The following is a 21,719-nucleotide window of genomic DNA, read 5'->3' on the forward strand; positions in this document are numbered from 1 at the left end:
GTGCACAGTGGGTCCTCAGGAAGAAAGTAATATTGTTGGCAGGGTTGTGACCTTCTAGAGAGACCAGGAGAGAATTCATTTGCTTACCTTTTTTGTCTCATGGCCTTTTCTATCATCATCCCAATCTCACTTTTTTCTTTGTCTCCCTCTTTTAAGGACACTGGTCTTCTGAGGTCATCAGGATAATCTCATCCCCTCCAGACCCTTAATTTAACTCCATGGGGAAATTTCTTTTTGCCATTATAAGGTAACACGTTCAGAGATTCTGAGACCTCACTTGTAGACAGCTCTTGAAGAGTTATTATTTCCACAGTAAGAAGACAAATAGTAACCAGCTCCTGGGATTGTTGCAGAGATCAAATGAATTATTGCACGTAAAACAGCTGGAGGAGTTCACCAGCACATAGTAATAACTTGGTAAACGTCCATTCTTACCTTGAGGAGAAAGTCAGATGGCTAGAGCTGTGGACTTTAGTTGTGTCTGTTCCAAAGGGGCTGGAGGCTTCTACTCACTTTGCTTCTGGATGGAAGCTCGTTTACAGAGAGAAAGAATCTTGTCTGAACAAAGTTTCCTTAGAATGGTTGGCTTAGTAAGTGTCACTATTTTTTTGAAACTCAGCATTCTTATTTGTAAACTGAAAGAAGTGTGTTGAGGCACTTGCTTCTGGGGGTTTTACTTCCATAGAGAAAATATCTATGATCTCTGATAATTGATGGATGTGTGAGTTGGTGTTTATGGTATATTGACCAGCTTCTCATTCCAAAATAATGGCAGAAACAATCATCACCGACTCTGCAGCTATACCCTTGCTTGTCAGTAATAGGGGTTCTGAATTGTGAGTGTTTCTATTCCCAGGCCAGGCTAGAGAAAGCCATCCATTTAAAGGGTGTTGGGCATTTTCTGTGTTGAGCAGGTCAGTAGACAGTTGAGGATAAGAAGACAGATTTCCAAACTAAAGGCCAAAGCAGAATTCTCCTATTAGAAGTTAGGTTGTTCACAGATCAAGATATGAATAAGAAAATATGGGAAGGGAATAAGTTTGCTCATATATCAAAACCTCATGGGATTCCCTCTGCATAGTATTTCCCTCGCTTTGTGAGAGGAGGACATAAAAGAAGGTTGATTAATCTGCCCATGAGCAAGTAACACAGCTGGTAAGTAACCCCAGCAGGTGGAAATTGAATGCAAACTTCAACTCCAAGATGCAGCTTTTATTTCACCATGCAATATGCTTTGATTCAATCTCTCTGGCTTTGTCCTGTGACCTTAGCGTATAGCATGCTCTCTCTCCCTCTCTCTCTCTCTCGCTCTCTCTCTCTCTCCTCCCAATCACCTGGTCATAACGAGTTTTATGTCAGCATTTTCTTTTTCAGCCAAAGGTTTTCCATAAGTATCTCCCTCTGGTTTGCCATCTTCTTTCTGCCCTTTATCTTCCCATCTCAGTTTTCATAGTTTCCAAGCTGTTTCAGGCAGAGTCAGGTAATGGATGGTACCAAACAGATCGAGACTTAAGCTACTGAATGAGACTGAACTCAGCTTGTTAAGTTCAAAGTTAATTTCCCATTGACGGTGGACACCAAGGATCTGGGACACTGCCTTGGCTGCAGTATTTCTGGAGCTTCTCCAGGAGCGGTGGTGGTAGGGGTGTCTGTGTTTTGAATTGTGTAAGGAATGGCATGAGGTATCAGTGTGGAGACTATATCAAGTTCCTAGAGATGCAGAATGAAAGAAGGTGCTGTGTTGAGCAGTGATTTAAGACCCTATGGAGGTGGTCTGCATTTCTTCTGGGACTCAGAGGTTGCCTCCATCAGAACATTGGAATACATGAGTTCTGGAGTTTTTGCACAATCAATCTCTCTGAGAACTACAATTCTTAAGGATTGTATATGGCCAGTGCCATATCAAATGCAGTATCTACAAGATGCTGAGCAGTTCTAAAGTCATGCCTTTGGATCAAGCCACTAGTCATTTTTTTTTCTTATGGTCACAATGCAAGAATCTATGGGGAAAGTCAAGTGATTCTGGAGCAGAGGAAAAAAGACAAAGTGGTTATTAAGTAGGTTGCATGAAGCCAGGTTCCAGTAGCCCATGCCTATGATCCTAGCTATTCAGGAGGCTGAGATCTGAGGATTGCTGTTTGAAGTCAGCCCAGGCAGAAGAGTCTTCATGAGACTCTTATCTCCAAATAACCACTCAAAAACCAAAAGTGGCATTGTGGCTCAAATGATAAAGCACTAACCCTGAGCACAAAGAGGCTCAGGGACAGAGCCCCCAGACCCTGAATTCGAGCCCTGCAACTCACGAAAAGCAAAAACAACAACAACAAAAAAGAATTGCATGGGTCTGAGTTGTTAAACATGAAACTTCAAAGTGGGATTGGAGTGTCCTGGTCGTAGAGATTGTGTGATCTTGACTAAATTCTTTCACATTTTAGAACTGCAGTCTCTTCATCTGTGATATGAGAGTAATATCAGTCAACCTCACAGGCTTTGTGCACATGAATGAAAGCAGCATATTGAGTGCTCAGCCTAATATTAAGCATGGACAAGTACCTGATAATTATAAACATTCAGCATTCACTGTATCCTCCTGGACAAGAAGTGTGGAGCAAATAGAGAAGCAGACCTGGAACTGGTTTGAGAGCCATTGACTTTAATGTAGAAATCCTCTTTTCAGGGAAAGTGTTTGCATCTCTGGGGACAGGAATTCCAGCTGCAGCTGGACTTTCAAGTTATGGCCTTTGCTTTCACTAGACTCTCTGAAAAGTAAAGAAAATGTCACACCTCCATCAGCCCAATGAGGGTAATGCTAGCCCTCATTCTTGTTGGCTGACTGCTTTATATAAACTAGCTAATGTGCATAAAAGCACTTTGTAAATCACGAAGTGCTATGCATGATGAATTAGTATTTCGATTGCTCTTCTGTAGGCATTCCATAAACAATACAGAGAATTAAGAGCAGACACCACTGATCGTCCAGAAGCATGTATACCTTTTAGGTGTATAGCTTTAAAATATTAGTGGTCAAGGTGGGTAACACTGTCCTCTGATGTTAATCTAGTAGCTGCCACGAAGAGACTGTTTCTAGAAAGGGAGGGGCTATGGATGATGTGGTTCATCATGGCTAATTACAGCATTAAGAGGTTCTGAAGAATGGAGAAGATGATGGTCACAAAGTCCAGGGTGTGTGACATGGGACAGGGGACTAGGAAGCCCCCTATTGCAGCTGCATGACTGCCCTGCTACACTGGTCTTCTCTCTTTCTCCTTAGGCCTCCCAGACAAGCGTCAATCAGGCTTAGGGCCTTCCATATCAGAAGGGTTTACTGGGGATCTAAAGGACACTGCCACCCAAATGCTGCAGCTTCACACCTAGCACCAACTCTGCTGGCCTTTACATTTCCAGGGTCATTTTCAACTGATTCTAGTGCTTCCTCCTGATGAACTCAGGCAGGTGATCGGAGTAGGAAGCAGGATACGACCTATTAAAGCTATGATGATTCGCCTGAATTTACGGCTATGTCTTTCATGTGAAGATGGGCATACCCAAACTCCAAAGACCCTCCACGCGCAGCCAGCTTTCTCTGGTCACTTCAGAAATGGCCATATGCATGACGCTGAGATGAAACCAGAGACATGCAACCTTGACCCTACTTGTCATGAAATTGTAGGGGCCAAGACTTGAGTACACAGGATAATAACAGGTAGTATTGACTGAGCATTTACTACATGGTACACTCAATGATTACCATGTTCTAAGATTTACCTCCTTCCATCCTCACATTAACCATAGGAGAAATGCTCTAATCCTATCACTCGAATTTCTCAAATGAGGCTGTGTGATGAGGAAGAGGGAGTCTATGAGCCCATGTCTCCCGGCTGAAGTACTTGTGGGCCTGTGGGGAGCCAGTGCCTGGGGGTGTAAAATAACAGAGAGGTAACTAGCATCATAGCAATGGGTTACTCTCTCCAGACTAGCACAGCCTGTAGTTCCCTTTTCCCTATCTATATTCGTGTCCTAGGGTTGCCATAGTAATGTAATACCATGCACACACATGGCTGACATGTCAGGAATTTGTTGTCTGTCGGTCTGGAGACTCAAAATTCCAAATTAAGGTGTTGTACGCAGTTGGTGTCTTCTGATTCTGGTGAAGAAAGATCTGTTTTGTGCCTTTCTCCTTCCTTCTGTCATCCAGGTACTTTTCCTTGAGTTTGTAATGGATCTTTATCTTGTGTCAAAATTTCTTCTTTTCTAAGGCCATCAGTCATATGACCTTAAAGCCTAGCCTAATGACTTGTTCTTGACTAGCTGCAAAGGCCTACATCCAATACAGAATCAGATAGTAGGAGTTAGGAGTTCTATAGCTTTAGGGGAAGTACAATTCATCTGTAGTGCTGTCCATGCTCATTTAGTGGATGATCCCTCTGTCCCTGAATGTATACACAGTAGATATTCCTTCTACACACTCCTTCAACAACTATTTATTGAATGATTTAAGTGATTGGTACCCAACTGTCCACAGGAGACAAAGCATCTTTCATTACCATCTTCAGAGAGCTGAAGAGACACTCCTAGAGAATTTCAGGCTGTGCACAGAATTAGAGCTAGACTTTCATCAGTCATTCCAGATGGTCCATCTAAGGGGAAACATGAATGTCGCCTCATTGTTCTGAGTAAATCTAAAGAGAGAACAGCCAGAAGACAAATATTAATATTTGATTGGCTTTATTTTCATGCTCAGAGTTGCAACTCATCCAGGGCTTGGCAAGAGTGGTTAGATTTCTCAATGACCGTATGTGTTTTGTTTTGCTTTTCTTCCTTTTTGTTTTTTCCCCTCTAGATGACTTGTTGGGTTGTGTCACAGACCTCTCGGACCAGGCCCTTGAAGTAGGTTTTTTTTTTTTTTTTTTTATCCAAGGGCTAATACTTATTAGATGGAAGAACTATTAGCTCATGCTCTGCTTAATTAAGCTTCACTTAATGGGCAAACGTTTCCTTTAGCAGCCTTTCTGTCATTTTATCAGTTATTTAAGGCAGTTCATTTCACAGCAGGGGCAAAAAGAGAGAGAAAAGTAGAACAAAAAAAAACCTTCTCATTTGCTCAAACTCAATTGGTCTGAAGAAAAGCGTGGCTGTCTAGAAGTTGCCTAATTGCTGCCATGAGCCTGAGCGCAGTTGCTTATTTAGTCCCAACCTTCTTATTGAAACGCTAATCAGGACTAGGCCTCACCTCTTGATGAATGATTTTGTAAAAACTTGATATTTCTCATTTTAGCTAGGAATGCCTTCGTACAAGTATAATGTCGCCGAGACTGAATGGGAAGATAACTAATGCCCTTAATTTTGTAAAGAAGTGTGTGATTTGGCACATACAGTACAGATCAGGGGGAATCAGAAAGGAATTAATTTCCCCCTTTGCATAAACCCCTCCTCTTGTCATATCACGAGCTGCTTTTCTTCCTTCAGCTGTTTTTTTCTTTTTTTCTGGAGTTTCAGAGAGCACTTGGCGCATGAATGTGGGTTTATTTCCTGTACTCAGGGTCAAATTTAGGTGATGCATTTTATCTAATGTCAGAACTTTGGGGGAACTTAAAAGTTCTCTGACTCCTGTCAAGCTACGAATAATTTTCCCTACCTCACAGGATGACAGGGATTAAACGCCATTCATGCTTCTTGCTCAAGGTCTAACATTGTTGGTGGACAATGCAATGTTATGGCCCTTCCTCTCTGCTCCTTGTCCCATCCTCCATCAACCCTTGTGGGTGGGACCTAGGTGTTTGAAGCATCTGTACTCTGATGCTTCGAAGGGTGTAGCACACTCCAGTGGAAGCTGGCTAACCAAACAGACATCTATTTATTTTGACTGGCTGATTCCAAAATGAAGGGCATTTGATGTTTTTGCAAGGTTCCCTCACTTGTGTCTGGATTTCCATCATTGCAGGTCACAGCATAGGTATGAAACTAAGCGTTTTCTTTACTTATATATTGGCCAAAAAATAAAAGTGTCATTGTTATATTTTTTAATCCTTTATCCCTTCTTTGAGTAGCCAGCCCCCTGTGTTCTTATAGCCCCGGATTCCTGAGTTCACTGGACACATTATATAATCTCATTTCCTAGGTACCTGCTTATGCTGTCTTGTCTGTATGAGTTGCTAGCGTCTACCTTGGACATCTGGTTCATTTGTATAATTGAAGATTAATTTTGATTTGCTGCTTTATCCATTAAGTCTTCCTTGATAAACTACTTCTTTTTTCTTGTAATTTTGTTTCTTTAAGTAATTATACAAAGGAGTTACAATTCAACATGTCGGATTATGAGTACAATGCATCTTCATCAACCAACCCGGTTCTATTTTTCACATATTATACACTGATTATTATGACTGCATCCTCTTGCTTTTTTTCCCCTTTATTTGTCTATCCCCTCATAGTATACCTAGTTTGGATGAGTTTCTTCTGAGACATCTTCTGTGAGCCATAATTGTACTGTGCACATTGTGTTTAGACTATTGCTTTGGGTCTCTTCTCAGGCTGCAAAGATTCTCATGTCCTAATGACATTGTCTTGTGACATTGTCCTGTTATGGTTTCTGTTTAACATAAAACCAGGATCCCAGTCTTGACTGAGGTCCTGTTTGGCTAAACGTATTTCTGTTACTTTTGGTATGTGTGAGCAAACATGTAAGGAAAAATCTTGAAAGTTGCCCATTAATCCTGCATTGTACATGCTTCTCATACCAATGATCTTGACTCTGGGATTTGAGGGTAATTATTTTCTGAAAACCAGTACCAACTCAGAGGATGAAAGAGAACATTAGCTATAATTCCTCAATCAATTAGCACTATAGGTAATCCTTTCATCCTTAGGCCTTTTACACAGTAGGTCACCTGTCAGTGTGGAAGGGCCTGTTCTATCTTCTCTAGGGAAATTGGAGATCTTAACCTGGATTTCTCTGACCTCGGTTACATGATTTGAAAAGTTCCCGAACTGTCAACATTTCTTTGAATCTGATCTCCTCTGCTCAGGGAATGTACTACTGTGGGGACCTACCAAGAGTATTCACAGTTCATAGAGATTAGAGCTGGAAAGAAAGTGATTCTGAAATTTACAATAAGAACAACTTAATGCTTGAAGTTTGACTTACCTAAACCAGGTGTGTTGAAATATCCAAGAATCTAAGCACTGAAAAAGCTGTGGCCAGGAAGATTATGGTGAGCTCAAAGCCAGCTTGAGGTTACATTTATTATTTGACAAATCGGCTTGCAGAGAAAATTTAGAGCTCCAGTTAGCTTTGCATTTATTATAGGCAACAAATAATTATTTGTGTATAAGGCCTCAAAGTTGTATGGGACATACTTGAGGAAAAGACAAGTAACTATATCTACTTATGTGAAATTCAAATGAAATCAGAGATCAGATCAGAGTTCTATATAAATACGTGTTAGAAGCTTTCCCTTCATTAGAGACAAAACCCCTCATTATGCCATGGGAATGCCAGAGATTGAGCCATTATCCAGGGTTTTCAATTCCCCAACCACTATTTAATTTTCTTTCTTTTTTTTTTTTTGCTAAATACTTATAATTAAATAGTTTTTCTGTCTTGACAGGACATATATTTTTGCAAATGTGTGATTATTGCCAGAAATCTCATTCATCTTAGCAGAGCAAAAGTTGGCTTAATATGGACTTCAACTCCAGATAAAGTAGCCATGTGAAGACAGTTATAGAATGAGTACGTGATAGAGGTTTTTGAATTAGAGACACCATACATCTGGTTGGAGAGGTCAGGATCCAAATGATGCCAGATCTCTAAAAGTACTGGAGGGTTTTGTTGTGCAGGATACTGGAAAAGTAACACACCAATGGAGGATAACCAAAGCTACATGAAGGATAAAGACAAGCTATTTATTCTAAGGCTATTCATTTAGCTGGTGTAAAACAACATCCAAGATGTCTCTATATCAACCTTCCATTCTCCATGCTTACGAAGGAGCTGATTCAAAACTTTTTAGCCAGTTATAAATGATACTCTTCTATCATCTGTTCTGTAATCTGCATTTCTCCTCATCCTGCTTTCCTTGTTTCTTTTGAAAACAATTTACATTTTTTAAATCAATGTGGTTGGTTATTATTATTCTCAGGAAAAACAATACCATCTTTCTTCCTCTGTCTACTCAGAGTTCAATATTATCGCCAAGTTTTGGATTTGCAATTATTTGAAGGAGCTGCCACTTTTAAATATGTTCAACAAAATATCTATGACTTGTGTGTGTGTGTGTGTGTGTGTGTCTACAACATCTATAAAGCTTTATAAACACGTAAAATCCCAATGTTCTAGATCTGGGTTGTTCCAAAGAGTATACATCTTGAACCATGCATAGCCACAATGGAGAAACAGTGAAAAGCAAGAAGCAGCATCGCTTACTGTGTCTTTCCTGCACCCACATAGAAGTAGGACTCTGAGCAGTAGGCAAAGATGCAAGAGTCAGGGGCCAACCGCAGGAAGAATGAAACTGCTGCATCTTGAACAGAGTCTCCGAGCTCTAAGCACTCAAACTGAGCGTCTCAGCAGAATGGCAGTCACAACGAGGACCAGGCAGTGGGTTTCCCAGGAAACAAGGCGTGAACTTGTGTTATGGAAAACAGGGCCACATGAGAGGGAGGTAGCAGTCCTCCTCCCATTTCTATCTTACACAATTATACTGCAGATCCATTTCCTGTTTCCTTTCTTTGTGACATCGCCATGCTGCCTTGACAGTTTCTTGACTTGTCTTGATGCTTATATTAGTACCTCAGTTTTGTTTCCTGGTCCTTGGGCTAAACTCAGGGAGTGGGTGCTGTCCTTGAGCCTCTATATACTCAAGGCTTGTACTCTGCCACTGGAACCACAGCACCCATTTCTGTCTTTCTCTGAGTAGTTTACTAGAGATAAGAGTCTCATGGGGCGGGGAAGGTGGCTCAGTGGTAGAGTGCTTGCCTTGCATGCATGAGGCCCTGGATTCAATTCCTCAGCTCCACATAAGCAGAAAAAGCTGCAAGTGGCACTGTGGCTCAAGTAGTAGAGTGCTAGCCTTGAGCTGAAGAGCTGAGGGACAGTGCTCAGACCCAGAGTTCAGGCCCCATGAATGACAAAAAAAAAAAAAAAAGAGTCTCATGGACTTTCCTGCCCAAGCTGGCTTTAAACCATGATCCTCAAGACTCACATTCCTGAGTAGATAGGATTACAGGCATGGGCCACTAGTGCCTGACCTGTTCTGTAACTGTTATTTTTCTCTCTGTGAGTGTATTTGTTTAAAACAACAATCTTACAAGTTCTGACTTTTCCTTTATTGGTGTGGTGTGAGTTAGAATAGGATGGTGACAGCGAAATCCTTAAAATATCTTAAATTCTACAGAAATGGAAGAGATGAAGGATGCCAGTTTGGATGTGGAATTTGCAGAAAATCCAAGCCAGGGATTTAGAAGCAGGTATAGTCTGGGAACCAGACCAAGTCATGTTTCTGTGGTTTCCTGGGCAGCCATCCTAGAGATCCAGTCATATACATTTCTATCATGGACACCTATAGAGGAAGATAGCAAGTCCTTGCTGGTTCATAGTAACTCTGTTTTGTTTTTTAAAACTTTCTTCTTCCTGGTAGATTGAGGAGAGCTCTGGTTCAAGGGTGCTTTCCCTTAGAGAAGAATGGCAAAGAGCATTTTCTGCACAAGAAGTGGTGCCAGGGGGTTGCAAATTCAGCCTTCTAGCAAAGCAAATCTCTTAGGGAAAAATGCAATTTTTTTATATAGGTTGTAAGATTTTTTTTGAGAGTATTGGCAAAACATATTCCTGTCTTTTCAATAGATCTGCATAAGGAGATTTGATGCTTCTTAGCACTGTGTAAACTCCTTCTTCAGGAGTACTGGATCTCTTTAACCATGATTATTAGCTCATGATATCTTACAGAGCTGTCTCTCCTGTTGGACTGGCTCTATTTGTTAGAAGACATCTATCAATTGGCTGCCTTCCTACAGTTCTTCACACTGCTTGCATTTTATTACTTATTAGCACCTTCCTTAGACATGGAAGGATGAAGTCTAAAATTTTGTTTTAACGTGAAAAATGTGTTGAGAGAATGGTTTGAAAATTTTGATTCATTTATTCAGAAGCTTTTTGGAGAAGTTGACTAGCCTGTAAGGTTCTTGAGTATGAAGAATTCTTAGCACTGAACTATTTCAGGAATCCAAGCATTCACAAATTTTTCCTAAGTGGTTGCTATAAAGGTAGAGGGTTACTGAGTTCTCATTATCTCCAGAGAGCACAAGCTTGGAGAATTACAGAGAAATAGACTGTAGTACCATGTTAACGAGCAGAAGCTTCCAAATATTTCACATGGAGTTTCAAATCACATTTTAGGCACTAGCTAGTCATATGAACTGAATTGAGCTTGTTAGGCTATAATACAATCACACTCTTGTTTCCTTATTTGGGCAGTAGAGGCAATAATATAACATCGATAGTGTTGGGGTAACTGTGGTTCAATGAGGCTGTGTCTTAGGGACTAAAGATGATTTACGAAAACACTGGAGAGAAATAGATTGCCCAGAGTGTGTCTTACAATGTTTGTTACATAGTAGATATGCAATAAGAATCTGACTAATAGATGAAAACTCAGTGACGGTTTGCCCACCAATGGATGGAGCTGTTTTAAGTGGAGATTTAATGGATGATGAGTGACTTATCAAGATGGTCTAGCGAAACTCATCCGGACAGGAGAGGTCACACCTCCCATCCAGCAGAGTTTTCCATCCTCTCTGTAACTCTTTTGTTCTCATCCTATAGCATGGATAACTGAGTGGCCCAGAGTTCCTACAGATGGATTTCTGACCCGTATTTCTCTTGAGTCTGTGACTCATGAATAGCAGATTTTCTTGCTGCAATCAGACATCTACCCTCTCCCTACCGTATATAGCATCTCCTAGGACAAGGAGCTGAGGTCAGAATGCCCACTGGCCAACACTAAAGAAATACTGTGGTCGGAGTAAACAAAAAGACTGTGTGCAGACACAAAAGAGAGCCATTTAAAATACCCAGCAAATTCAAGATCCCTGGGATACCAAAGGAAAGAATCACATCTCCTTCTTGTTAATAATAAAAGATGATTTACATTTATCTACGATCTACAATACTAAAGGGTAAAAAGTCAAAGCTTTTAAAATTAGCTAAAGAATTCTTAAGTTGTAACTACTGTCAGTATTTTATCATCTTTATAAAGAGTTTTCCAGTGCATTATGTCATTCGACCCTCCAATTAATGTGAGACTGAGAGAGGTCAGGCATTTTTCATCCTTTTCTTCCTAAGAGAAAGTAGACTCAAGCGAGGTAAAGTGAGTTGTCAGCTGTCAGTCTTGCCACAGTCTCCTGAGCTGAAGCCTCCTTCCGGTGCGAGGAGATTATGGGCACTGGAGCAGGAATTTCCATACCTGCTGCTGGGCTGAACAGGCATCTGTTAGGTATCAAGATGTCACACATGGTTTTGTTTGTCTTTTCTTTTACTTCCTTTATTTTCTTTTTGATTAATACAGCAGAGTTGCTTTTCAAAGAAATTGCACTGAACCTATCTTTCTGTACTATTTGCTGTAGAATGCAAGGCCAGTGTGCTCAATCCTCTCTCTACCTACTTTACCTCTTTATCTGTTGATATTTTTTCAGGGTTTCTGCTGATCATATATGATCTAAAATGCAGAAAGGGCTGAGGTCTTTGTACATAGCACGAGGAGTTAAGGGCAGGCTTCCAAATGCTAGATCCAATATTCTTTGGGCACTTTTATTTATGGAACAGATGTTTTATGATTCAGATGATGATTTTGAGTCCCTGAGATCAACACTTGAGTCGTGGAATTTTTGACCATGATTAAAAATCACCACTTGAAATGGATGAATATGTTGAATACTTCAAATACTATTAGTGTGTGCAGAAATTTTGTACTAGGATTTAAGTTAAAAGCCACAAGCATCTAGCTACTGTCCAAAAGAACGGTGCAACTCTTATCCAACATAGCTCAACTTTGAATGTCCATTAGAAGAACCACCTGGAACTTTTAAAACATTATATTCTGGGTTTCATTAGGTTTAATTCATTTAAGGTAAGGGCAATGGGAGCTTTAAGACTCTCTAATGTTCATTCAAGGTTGAGAGACACTAGTGTGGATATTCAGTTCCATGAGGCAGGGATAATGTTAATTTTATGTTCCATTATACCAGGGTCAAAGAATTCATTTAGGAATTAGTAATCATCTAAAATCTTAGACTATTTAATATATTTGGGGAAGAGGAAGATGGGTTCAGAGGCAAATTATTGTTGCAAGTGCCCTTATGATCTTTTATTTAAAAAAAGACAGTAATTCAAAGAAAGGAAATGGGAATGGGGAGAATGAGGGAAAGAGAGACACACAGAGAGAAATAGATAGAGAGATATCTTAGCAGTAATAGTTCTGGTAAGAAATACAAAATAAGTCTTCTTTTTCCTCTCAGATATGCATTTGGAACAATAGATGTTTCTGCCAGGCAAGTAAAAATTCATGTCTGTGATTCTCAATAGGATTAACCTGGGATTATGGAGAATCTAATTAAATGAACCATATCATGTGAGAGCCACAAAAGACACTTGACATTGCCTATGAAAGTCTTGCCTGTCTGAGAGTGCTAGGCATATTTCTACAAACAAGCTCCAAGCACATGCCAGGCACTTGACTAGTTTGCTGTATTTCTTTACTTTTATTCCATTCTTCGTTTTTTAAAAACAGCCCATTCCTGATAAGTGACATTAATACACTGAAGAGAAAATTTGAGCTTCAAAGGTTGTTACTTCTTTAAAGTAACAATGAGATAATTATGAAGCCTCCTAACAATAAATTGTGAAGGAGGGGGATGATATATTCTCTATACAGGAGCAGATGTACATAAAAACCATTTAAAAGCATGGTGGTGGTTTGTCTGTAATTAATGGAAGGAGGTGGTCCATGGAGTCACATTTGGGAAGATAACTCTATAATCCCCACCACCACCCATACATTCTGTCAAAAATCCAGCTTTCTGGAATTACCAGCAGCTTGACTCTACTTCCAGCTTCCACGGCACCCACTCACTGTAATTAAGCTATCTAGATGCGTGTCAATCTCGGTAGACGGAGGGTCAACAAGATGAACTCTTTAGGATCCTTAAAGCCTTTTCAGGCTCTCTTTCCTCTGGTTTACTCTGAGAGAATAGTTCCTTGAGCTTTAGTCCAGTCCCTTCTGATTGCTAAGCCCACACTCTCAACTGCTCTGCACACTGCCAATGCCTACCTCCATGTCACTGGCCTATCTATGAGACTTCAGACCCAGTCAATCACCCAAACTAAAACCCTTCGTAAGTTCCCATTGCTCATTCACAGATTCAGATTCCTCAAGCTGGAACTCAAGATTTACTGCAGAAGTATTTTTGCTTTGCACAAACCAAGAGGATACTGCCGCCATTATATTCCTTGTTAGTGAGGATTTGTGAGGGGGTTGACCCTACCAGATGGGTCTCATCCTCCTGATAGATAGAAAGAGAAACTTAGCTCCCAAGAAAGAGGTGCTTTAGTTAAAGTTGCATAGCTGTTCACTAGCTGAACCTATGCTACAGTACATGTAGCTTGCTTTGTTTGGGCCTAGGGATTTTGCTATGGCCCAATCTTCTTTGGAAATTCAGATAAGGAGACATTTTCTAGAGCTGAACCAATAGTCGCCACAAGCACACTATGTTAGCCTGGACCAGAAGAAGAACTTCCCCTAACTTTTTCTCCTTGATTATTATTATTTTCTCAATTAGGTTCATTGGATTATAAAGCCCTCATGTTAGCACAGCCAAAAGGTAGTGTATTGTTATCCAATGGAAAAGGTATTATAGTTTGACTTCATAGAACTTCAAAAACAGAAGATCAGTATGTCTGGATTCCAGAGAAATGGCAGCTGGCAAGCAATCCCTGGGTGCCAATGTCTTCAGAGACCAGGACCACATAATCTGCTACTTACAGGACTCAAAGACAGAGGCCATATTTTATTTTATTTTAATATTTTTTATTGTAAAAGTACAGAGGGGTTACAGTCACATAAGCAAGGTAATGAATGCATCTCATATCAAGCTTTGTTGCCTCCTCCTTTGTTTTTCCCCTACCATCTCTTCCCTCCCACCTCCACAACTACACTCCTCCCCCACCTAAATTGTAAAGTTCGTTTTTCAACATAGTGTCTTGTACATCTCATCGTTACAATGGGTCCACCTGTGTCCTTATTTAAGCATTTTGCTTTTTCCTTTCCCCTCCTCAAATTAAAGAAATGTATATACAAGATGCAGGGCATTGACATCAAATACAGTGAAAACAGGTGTTATACCATGGGGGAGGAACATACAAAGGAACAACAAAAAAAAAAAAACACTTAGTACATTATAAATACATTAGAACAATAGCAAGAAAGAAAAAAACCACTTGTTCCCTATCTTGGGATTCATTTCACTTAACATCATCTTATCTGGTCATATGTACATAGCTTTTGACCTTTTCTGCTTGTCTCAGACATATACTAGTTATTGCAAATAAGGGAAATCTTGGGACCTATGTGTCTTTGGGCCTGGCTTACTTACCAGCACAACTATGTTTATTGCAGCATTATTTACCATAACTAAGATAAGGAACCAACCCAGATGCCCCTCAGTAGATGAATGGATCAAGAAAATGTGGTATACACACACACACACACACACACACACACACACACACACACACACACACACACACACACACACACACACACAATGGAATTCTGTGCCTCCATCAGAAAGAATGACATTGCTCCATTTGTTAGGAAATGGAAAGACATATGTTATTTTTTAATCAAAACCTAGGTTATATTCATTGTTACTTGGTAGCATCCCTTGCTGACTCTAAAGCATTCTGGTTTTCTCTCATTCAAGTTTCCTAGAGAATGTGATTCTTCCAACTTATCATTTGGGGCCAAGTCTATGTACACAAGCTGAAATAATTAATGGCGGGTCTGGCTGTCACTCTAGTGGAGTAGTTTAGTCAGCTCTGGCTACAGTAGGAGTGGAGGAGGCTATAGGTATTAGAGACTGGGTATAGGTGTTTGTATGTAAAAGACTGGAAGAGGTGCATATCAGAAGGAAGGGCTATTAAAAATTTGCCTATAGAGGTGTGGTCACTGATTTCTTTGTCCTGTTTGTACCCTTCACATCATGCAGTTATTCATCTGCTTAGAACAAGGTCTCTTCATTGTTGGAGTACAGTGTACAGATCAGAGGTACATTGGTACCTATGTTTATAGATTTGGCCCCAACCTGGCACTGTGCAAAATTATTACTGAACAAAGGAATGAGCAGATAAAGAAAGATTTGTACATTGTAGCTACTCATAGACAAAGGGAGTTTTACCTATAAGGCCTTTCATATAAAAAATAATGTTACATTATGTTAAATGTCTGTTTGTCATGGTCACTTTGCCCTAATCTTCCCTCAGGTAGTATTGCTCAGGCAATAGAAAAATTGCAAGTAAAATTTAGCTTTTGTTCCACATATAAAGCATTTTTCATAGTGAAGAAAGACACTACTGACAGTGTTATTTCCTGTATGTGTTGATGTATTTTACTCATCTTAATGATAAGCATTTAAAAATATTACAGTGAGTAAAAGATGTTCTTAGGGATTGAATAAATTTTTCATCGCACATATAAGACACGATTGTCATTTAAAGATGATTTAATCACTGAAGAGATAAAATAGGCACTGAATGAATCTGCCAGCATTGGGGTCTGAGGCCTCAAGTTGGATTTCCTGAATCCTTGCAGCTATAAAGCCCTGAGAATAGAAGAGCTGATTGTATAGGCAGTGTATAAATGAAATTCAGTATTACCTAGAATTCTGAGGTTCAAATAATTCTTGGGAATGGATCATACAGTCTTCTTTTATTGAAGGTTAGGGGTACGGACTTCTAAGAGTTTCAAAACATACCAAGATATCCCACAGTTAGATGCAGGTTTTGCATTCATCTAAACTTGAATTTGAGTTGTAATATTGCCTCCGATGCACTGTGGTGGACTTGGGTAAGTTACTTTCCAACTCTGAACTTCAGTTTTCTTATATTTAGAATCTGAGAATATCATGCACACAGTTGTGCTGAAAATGGAATAAAACCAAGGAAGGAGTAACAATGCTCAATAGGAATTGTACACAGTACCTTACTCATGTAACTGTAACCTTTCTGCTCAGTATCTTTACAATTAAAAAAAATAAAAAAGAAAATGGAATAAAATTGTTGTACCAAAGCATGCTGGCCAGTATAGCACTACTATTATTATTCAGTTCTATATAAGTCATAGTGACACAGCTCGAATTTTGACCAAGATTTGTATGACATTTAGGTAGTAAATCATCTTTTTATGATCAAAGCTCAACTCCTACGATTCTGTTTCCCCGCAAGCAAAGAATCAGATTTACCTTGGAGAAGAGCTACTGTCAGTTTTTGCCACAAACTATAATATTCAAACTTGGTATTTGAGAGTGAAGCAACATATATCATAGCACTTTCGTAGTCTTCATGATCTATTTTACATCTGAGAGGAAGTGATTACTCCAAGATTATGCCTTTCTCCAAGTATAGAAATCAGGGAAGAAGAATTTTGATTCAATAATTCTTGTAATGCTTGCTGTCCCCTTTCTCTATGATTTTCACGGACAAGGCATAATTCCTGTGATTTGATTTGAAAGGGGAGACCAGCTCAGTGCTGAGTGATGAGATCTGAACGGGGAATAAAATATGCTTGAATTAATTTGCATAATAGAATCCAATTGGTTACAAAGCTCTATTTGTTGAAGGGCAGGCTAAAGCCCCTGCACTCACCAACAAGGGGATATTGCAGATACAGAAATGGGATTTTGAGTTTTGGTGCCGACCTTCGATATATTCTTAATGTAATAATAACCTGTCTTTAGCTGTAAATTAGCTACCTGGAAATAAAAAGGAAAAAATGGGTCAGTCAGCCTGATCCTTCTGGCTCTGTGGGGAGGAAAAAGCTGAAAACCTAAATCCGCTTGCTTTTTGCTAAGCGTTTTTGTCTTTCTCTCTCTCCCTGATAACAATTTCCAGCAGGAGTCCAAATATACTTAAACACCCATATATGTCATTTTCTTTTACAGAGACAAAAGCAGGCCCAGCAAGAGAACGTTATGCTCAAGGCATAGTAGTTTATGACGGGCTTCTCTGCTCTGAAGATGGAGGGCTGAGCCTTCCACTTTGAGCTGGTGATTTTGCAAATCCATTTTCCTGTCATGTTATTACCCCCGTGCCTTTCACCAACATTTGTTTTTCGCTCTGAGCAAAGTGTTCCCATCATAAAATAAAGTCCCCCTATATGTGTTAGTGGAACCCCAATGTTTAGGCGTCCTGGTATGTAGCAGCTGGAGAATGCTTAATGGAAGGATTGTTCAAGATCTGCCTTGGGGGTCTTTATTAAAACTAATTAGAAAGTTGATATATTCTCCTAATTATTACTGATGTCAAGGTCTCCTTAGGAGGGCAGTCTTCTATTAATTTTCATGTGAGATTCTTGCACAGTCTCTACCACTAAATGAATCCATCAGTTTTCTATTGTAGAAACAGTTCTTTCAGAGAAACAAAACTAAACATAGAAGAGATCTCTGAGTATATCAATTAGCCTATATACTTGGACATTCTGAAATAGAGATTTAACAATAAAAAACCAAAGCTATCATTCATGAAATATAGAGCAAGAAGGGTATGACCAGGAGTGGCTGGTATAATTGTATTTTGTTCACTTTCTATTTGACCATTGTTATGAAGTGCTTTCTCTTTTTTATCTGGTTAGTATGTTTTGTTCATAGTCTAGTTACTGCTCATGTGCCAAAAATTATTATCATGATAAAGCTATTATATGCATATAGGAATGTTTTTCCAAACTAGATGTCCAACCTTCCCTTCGAGAGTCACGATCAGGTAGAAAGTTAGGGGACAGGTCCTGAATCTAAACATTCTCAGCTCCTTCACTGGCTGTTTTTCTAATCTTGGGCAAGTTACATGACTATGGCATATCTCAGAGTTATTTACCTCTAAAATGGGAATGATGACAATATTTTGTAGAGGCAGTGTGATGATTTCATGAATTAACTCAAGGGAATTCCTTACAATAATACTTGATTTAACAGCTCACCTATAATGCTATCTACTCAAGAGGCTGAGATAGGGAGGATTACAGTTTAAGGCCACCTGGCAAAAAGTTTACAAGAGCCTCCGCCCCTCCTCCCCATCCCAACAGACAAGGTTTGTCCTCTGAACTATGCTGGATGCATACATTGGAGGCTCTACAAGCTGGCCTGAGCCAAAAACAAAACCCTATTTGAAAAAAACATGAGAGCCTAAATGAGGCCTAGCAGGTACAAGGACCCAGTACTGTCAAAAATGATAGGTACTTAATACCTAATCAGCTATTACTAATATTTTCATAATAATCGTATTATAGGTATACATAGAATTCTAGTTTTGTCTTTCTTATCACATTCAGATGTCTTTATTCACAGTGTGCACTCCATTTCCATATGAACGTTGAAAGCAAATAGCCAGAAGTATTGGTCAATGTTTAATAGACTTAAGAGCCTAGTTCAAATCCCATCTCTGCTATTATTAGAAGCCCACCCTAGAACAAGTCACTTAGTTCATCTTGGTCCCCATTTCCTTATCCTTAAAAAAAGGATAGTACCTACTCATAAACTTTTTACAGAGATCATATTCGTAAAATTTCAGAACGATGGCTTAAAATAATTCACTAAACACAACTTTATTCCACAAGCGAATCAGTAACAAGTCTTAAAATTGATCTTGCACAAATCTGAGATAGTCACTAAAATAACTGTTATGTATTATGTATCATCTGCACAAAACAATGAGTCAGATTCTTTCTAATAGAAGACAGTAGGTGGTGTGATCTTTTTGACCAAGGGTGAAGTTCACATTGTTTACGCGTTACATGGACATTCAAATTCCTGAGTACTAAGTTAGACTTCTTTTGTTTTGTTGGTAAGAGGGGGAAAAGTTGTCATCTGGTTGCAACACTTTAGTGTCAGAAATAATCATGCTTTGCAGCAAAATGGCAGCCAGAAGAAAGAGGTGCAGAAACATCGACTTTAATTAAACGATTTCTTTCAAATACATTTCACAGTGTATATGCAGGAATAATTTATCACCATGTGAGTGAACACTTAATACTTGGCATGATACAAAATAGGCAGGGATTTTGTTACTCCATGTTCTTTGCTCTCTCTTGCTTGATGAATTTCTGTAGAGGCAATACTAAGTTTGACATGAGCTGTGTGGCTTAAATCATACATTTTGTGGATGGCCTAGTTTAAGAGCAGGTCTTAGCTATCTCCATATAGGTACCAGCTATTGGTTAGGCTAACCATTGATTATCTATTTGTCTGTCTATGTCATCTACGTATCTATCATCTATCTATCCATTGTCTATAATATATTGTCGACTGTTAAGAATACAGTATTTGAATCGGCTACCTCCACCATCAATCATCATCTCTCTGATAGCTGGGAAGAGATTGGTAGAAAATTTCAGTCAACAGTTTCTTCTTATAGAGAAACAGGAAGAGCCTGACAAGAAGGAATGGACAAGGTTCTAAGACAAATTATTGGCACCTTCTGGACCAAATCTCAAGCTCCCTCACGGAATCCCAGAGCTCTTCTTGTCACTGACAATAGCCTTATTTTAGGATCTCCCCTTCCCCCTGGCCGTCTCTCTGCTCTTTATACCTAGTCCATTTTGCTTATGGAAAGCATCATTTGATGTATTATTAAAATGCTGCATCTGAGGATGCAGCTATTAAATAATTATACTTCTTATCCTTTATGTATTTGTTCGTTTTGAGACAATATCTTACTGTTTAGCCTAGGCATTCCTTTACCTCACTATATTCTCAGGGCTGGCTTCAGACGCACAATTCTCCTATCTCACCCTCCCTGGGATTACAGAAGTACCTGATCCTGCTGATACATACAGACTCTTTCTCTTGCACAGGCTTTTTACTAACTCCAGAGTTTTTATATCTAACAATTATTGAAGGTTTCAATTCCCTATTTTTTTTGGAAAGGATTAACAATTCTATCACAGAGCCTTACTGAAATTAAATACCTCAAATTTAACTGTACATCTGTAGCCTTTCAAATACAGTTTGCCAAATACAAAGGAAATGGAAAGGTTTGGATTGGCAATCAAAGAACCTCAGAAGGGAAGGCGTCTGCACCCCTGAGTTAGAATTCTGGTAATTTTCTCGGTCCTGGACTACCGAAGCTTGATGACTGTGACGTCCTGAATAAACCTCCTGCTCTTCAATTCATCTCCTAGAGAAAGCAATTTATTGCCAAATAATAAGCCCCCATGTTTCTCCAGTGTAAGAACTTAGCCAAGCACAGTAATGATCAATTAGAATAACACAGCAATATAGTGTTCACCATATATCAACCATTGTGCTAATAGACATACTTACATTGTTCATTTAATCTCTGTGACAAGCAAACAATGAATACCATGCTTTCCCCCCTTTTTAGACACAAGCAAGCTGAGCTCAAAGACATCAGTTAGCTTTCCCAAAGCTGGCAAGTGGTAAAACAGACATACAACTTTCCGTATTTGCTAAGTGGAAATGAAATCTTGTGAAGAAGGATGAAGAGGGAAGCTAATCCATATTCTCTCTCCTCCCTCTCCCCCGCCCCACCCCCCGACCCCGTCTCTCTTTGCAGAAGCTGACTGGAAAGTGGGTAGCCCTGACGTGATGCGCTCCACGCACAAAGGCATTCCATTCCAGGAGAGGTCTGTTTGACGCATCGGGGAAGCCACCATAGGGGAAGACTGCTAACTCAGTTGGCTGAAGGGGTGATAGCTACGTTCTCCTGTGCCTACCACGCAACCAAAAATGAAGGAGAACTACTGTTTACAAGCTGCTCTGGTGTGCCTGAGCATGCTGTGGCACAGCCAGGCATTTGCCCTGGAGCGACGAAGCCACCTGAGGCCATCATTCCACGGACACCATGAAAAGGGGAAAGAAGGCCAGGTGCTACAGCGCTCCAAGCGAGGATGGGTCTGGAACCAGTTCTTTGTGATAGAGGAGTACACCGGGCCTGACCCTGTGCTTGTGGGCAGGGTAAGGCTACTTACATTTAACATCCGTCTGTCTCCAGCCAGAGTGGTACAGTAGCATGTAGAGAAATGGGAAAATAAAAACAACAAAACAAAATAACTAAGATGGAAAAGGCGAAAGCCCTCACATCAATAAAAACTGAATTTCATTGTACATATATCTCTCCAGTCTTCTTCTCCTCTTCTCCCCAGACCATGGACTTATCCATGTTGCAAATGCTTTAGTTTTTCACTTGTTATATTATACCATTAAAACACCATTTGTAATGGTTGCCCAATAGTCTACTGAAAGGGGAAAGAGTTTAATCTGTTTAACCATGCAGATTGATTTCTCTGATTACCTCCTAATCCTAACTTGGAGGCTCTTCCTTTGTTTACTCATGACACTGTTTAATTATTATTATTATTATTATTAGTAGTAGTAGTAGTAGTAGTAGTAGTAGTAATTGTCAGTGGTAGGGCTTGAACTCAGGGCTGGGTCCCTGTCCC

General features: G+C 39.7%; 1 protein-coding gene across 2 annotated transcripts in view; it reads left to right on the forward strand.

Moving 5' to 3' along the window:
• Nucleotides 1-21,719, forward strand: part of Cdh11 (cadherin 11) — a 140,289-nt gene that overhangs the window by 75,778 nt on the left and 42,792 nt on the right. For both annotated transcript variants that reach the window (XM_042700865.1, XM_042700866.1), the window contains exon 3: nucleotides 20,834-21,234. In XM_042700865.1, coding sequence (XP_042556799.1) covers nucleotides 21,007-21,234 — 228 coding nt within the window. In that variant the 5' untranslated portion in view covers nucleotides 20,834-21,006. The remainder of the gene's footprint in view (nucleotides 1-20,833; nucleotides 21,235-21,719) is intronic.

Source organism: Dipodomys spectabilis, unplaced genomic scaffold (genome assembly GCF_019054845.1).
Source record: "Dipodomys spectabilis isolate Male_0828 unplaced genomic scaffold, ASM1905484v1 ptg000273l, whole genome shotgun sequence".
Taxonomy (NCBI): domain Eukaryota; kingdom Metazoa; phylum Chordata; class Mammalia; order Rodentia; family Heteromyidae; genus Dipodomys; species Dipodomys spectabilis.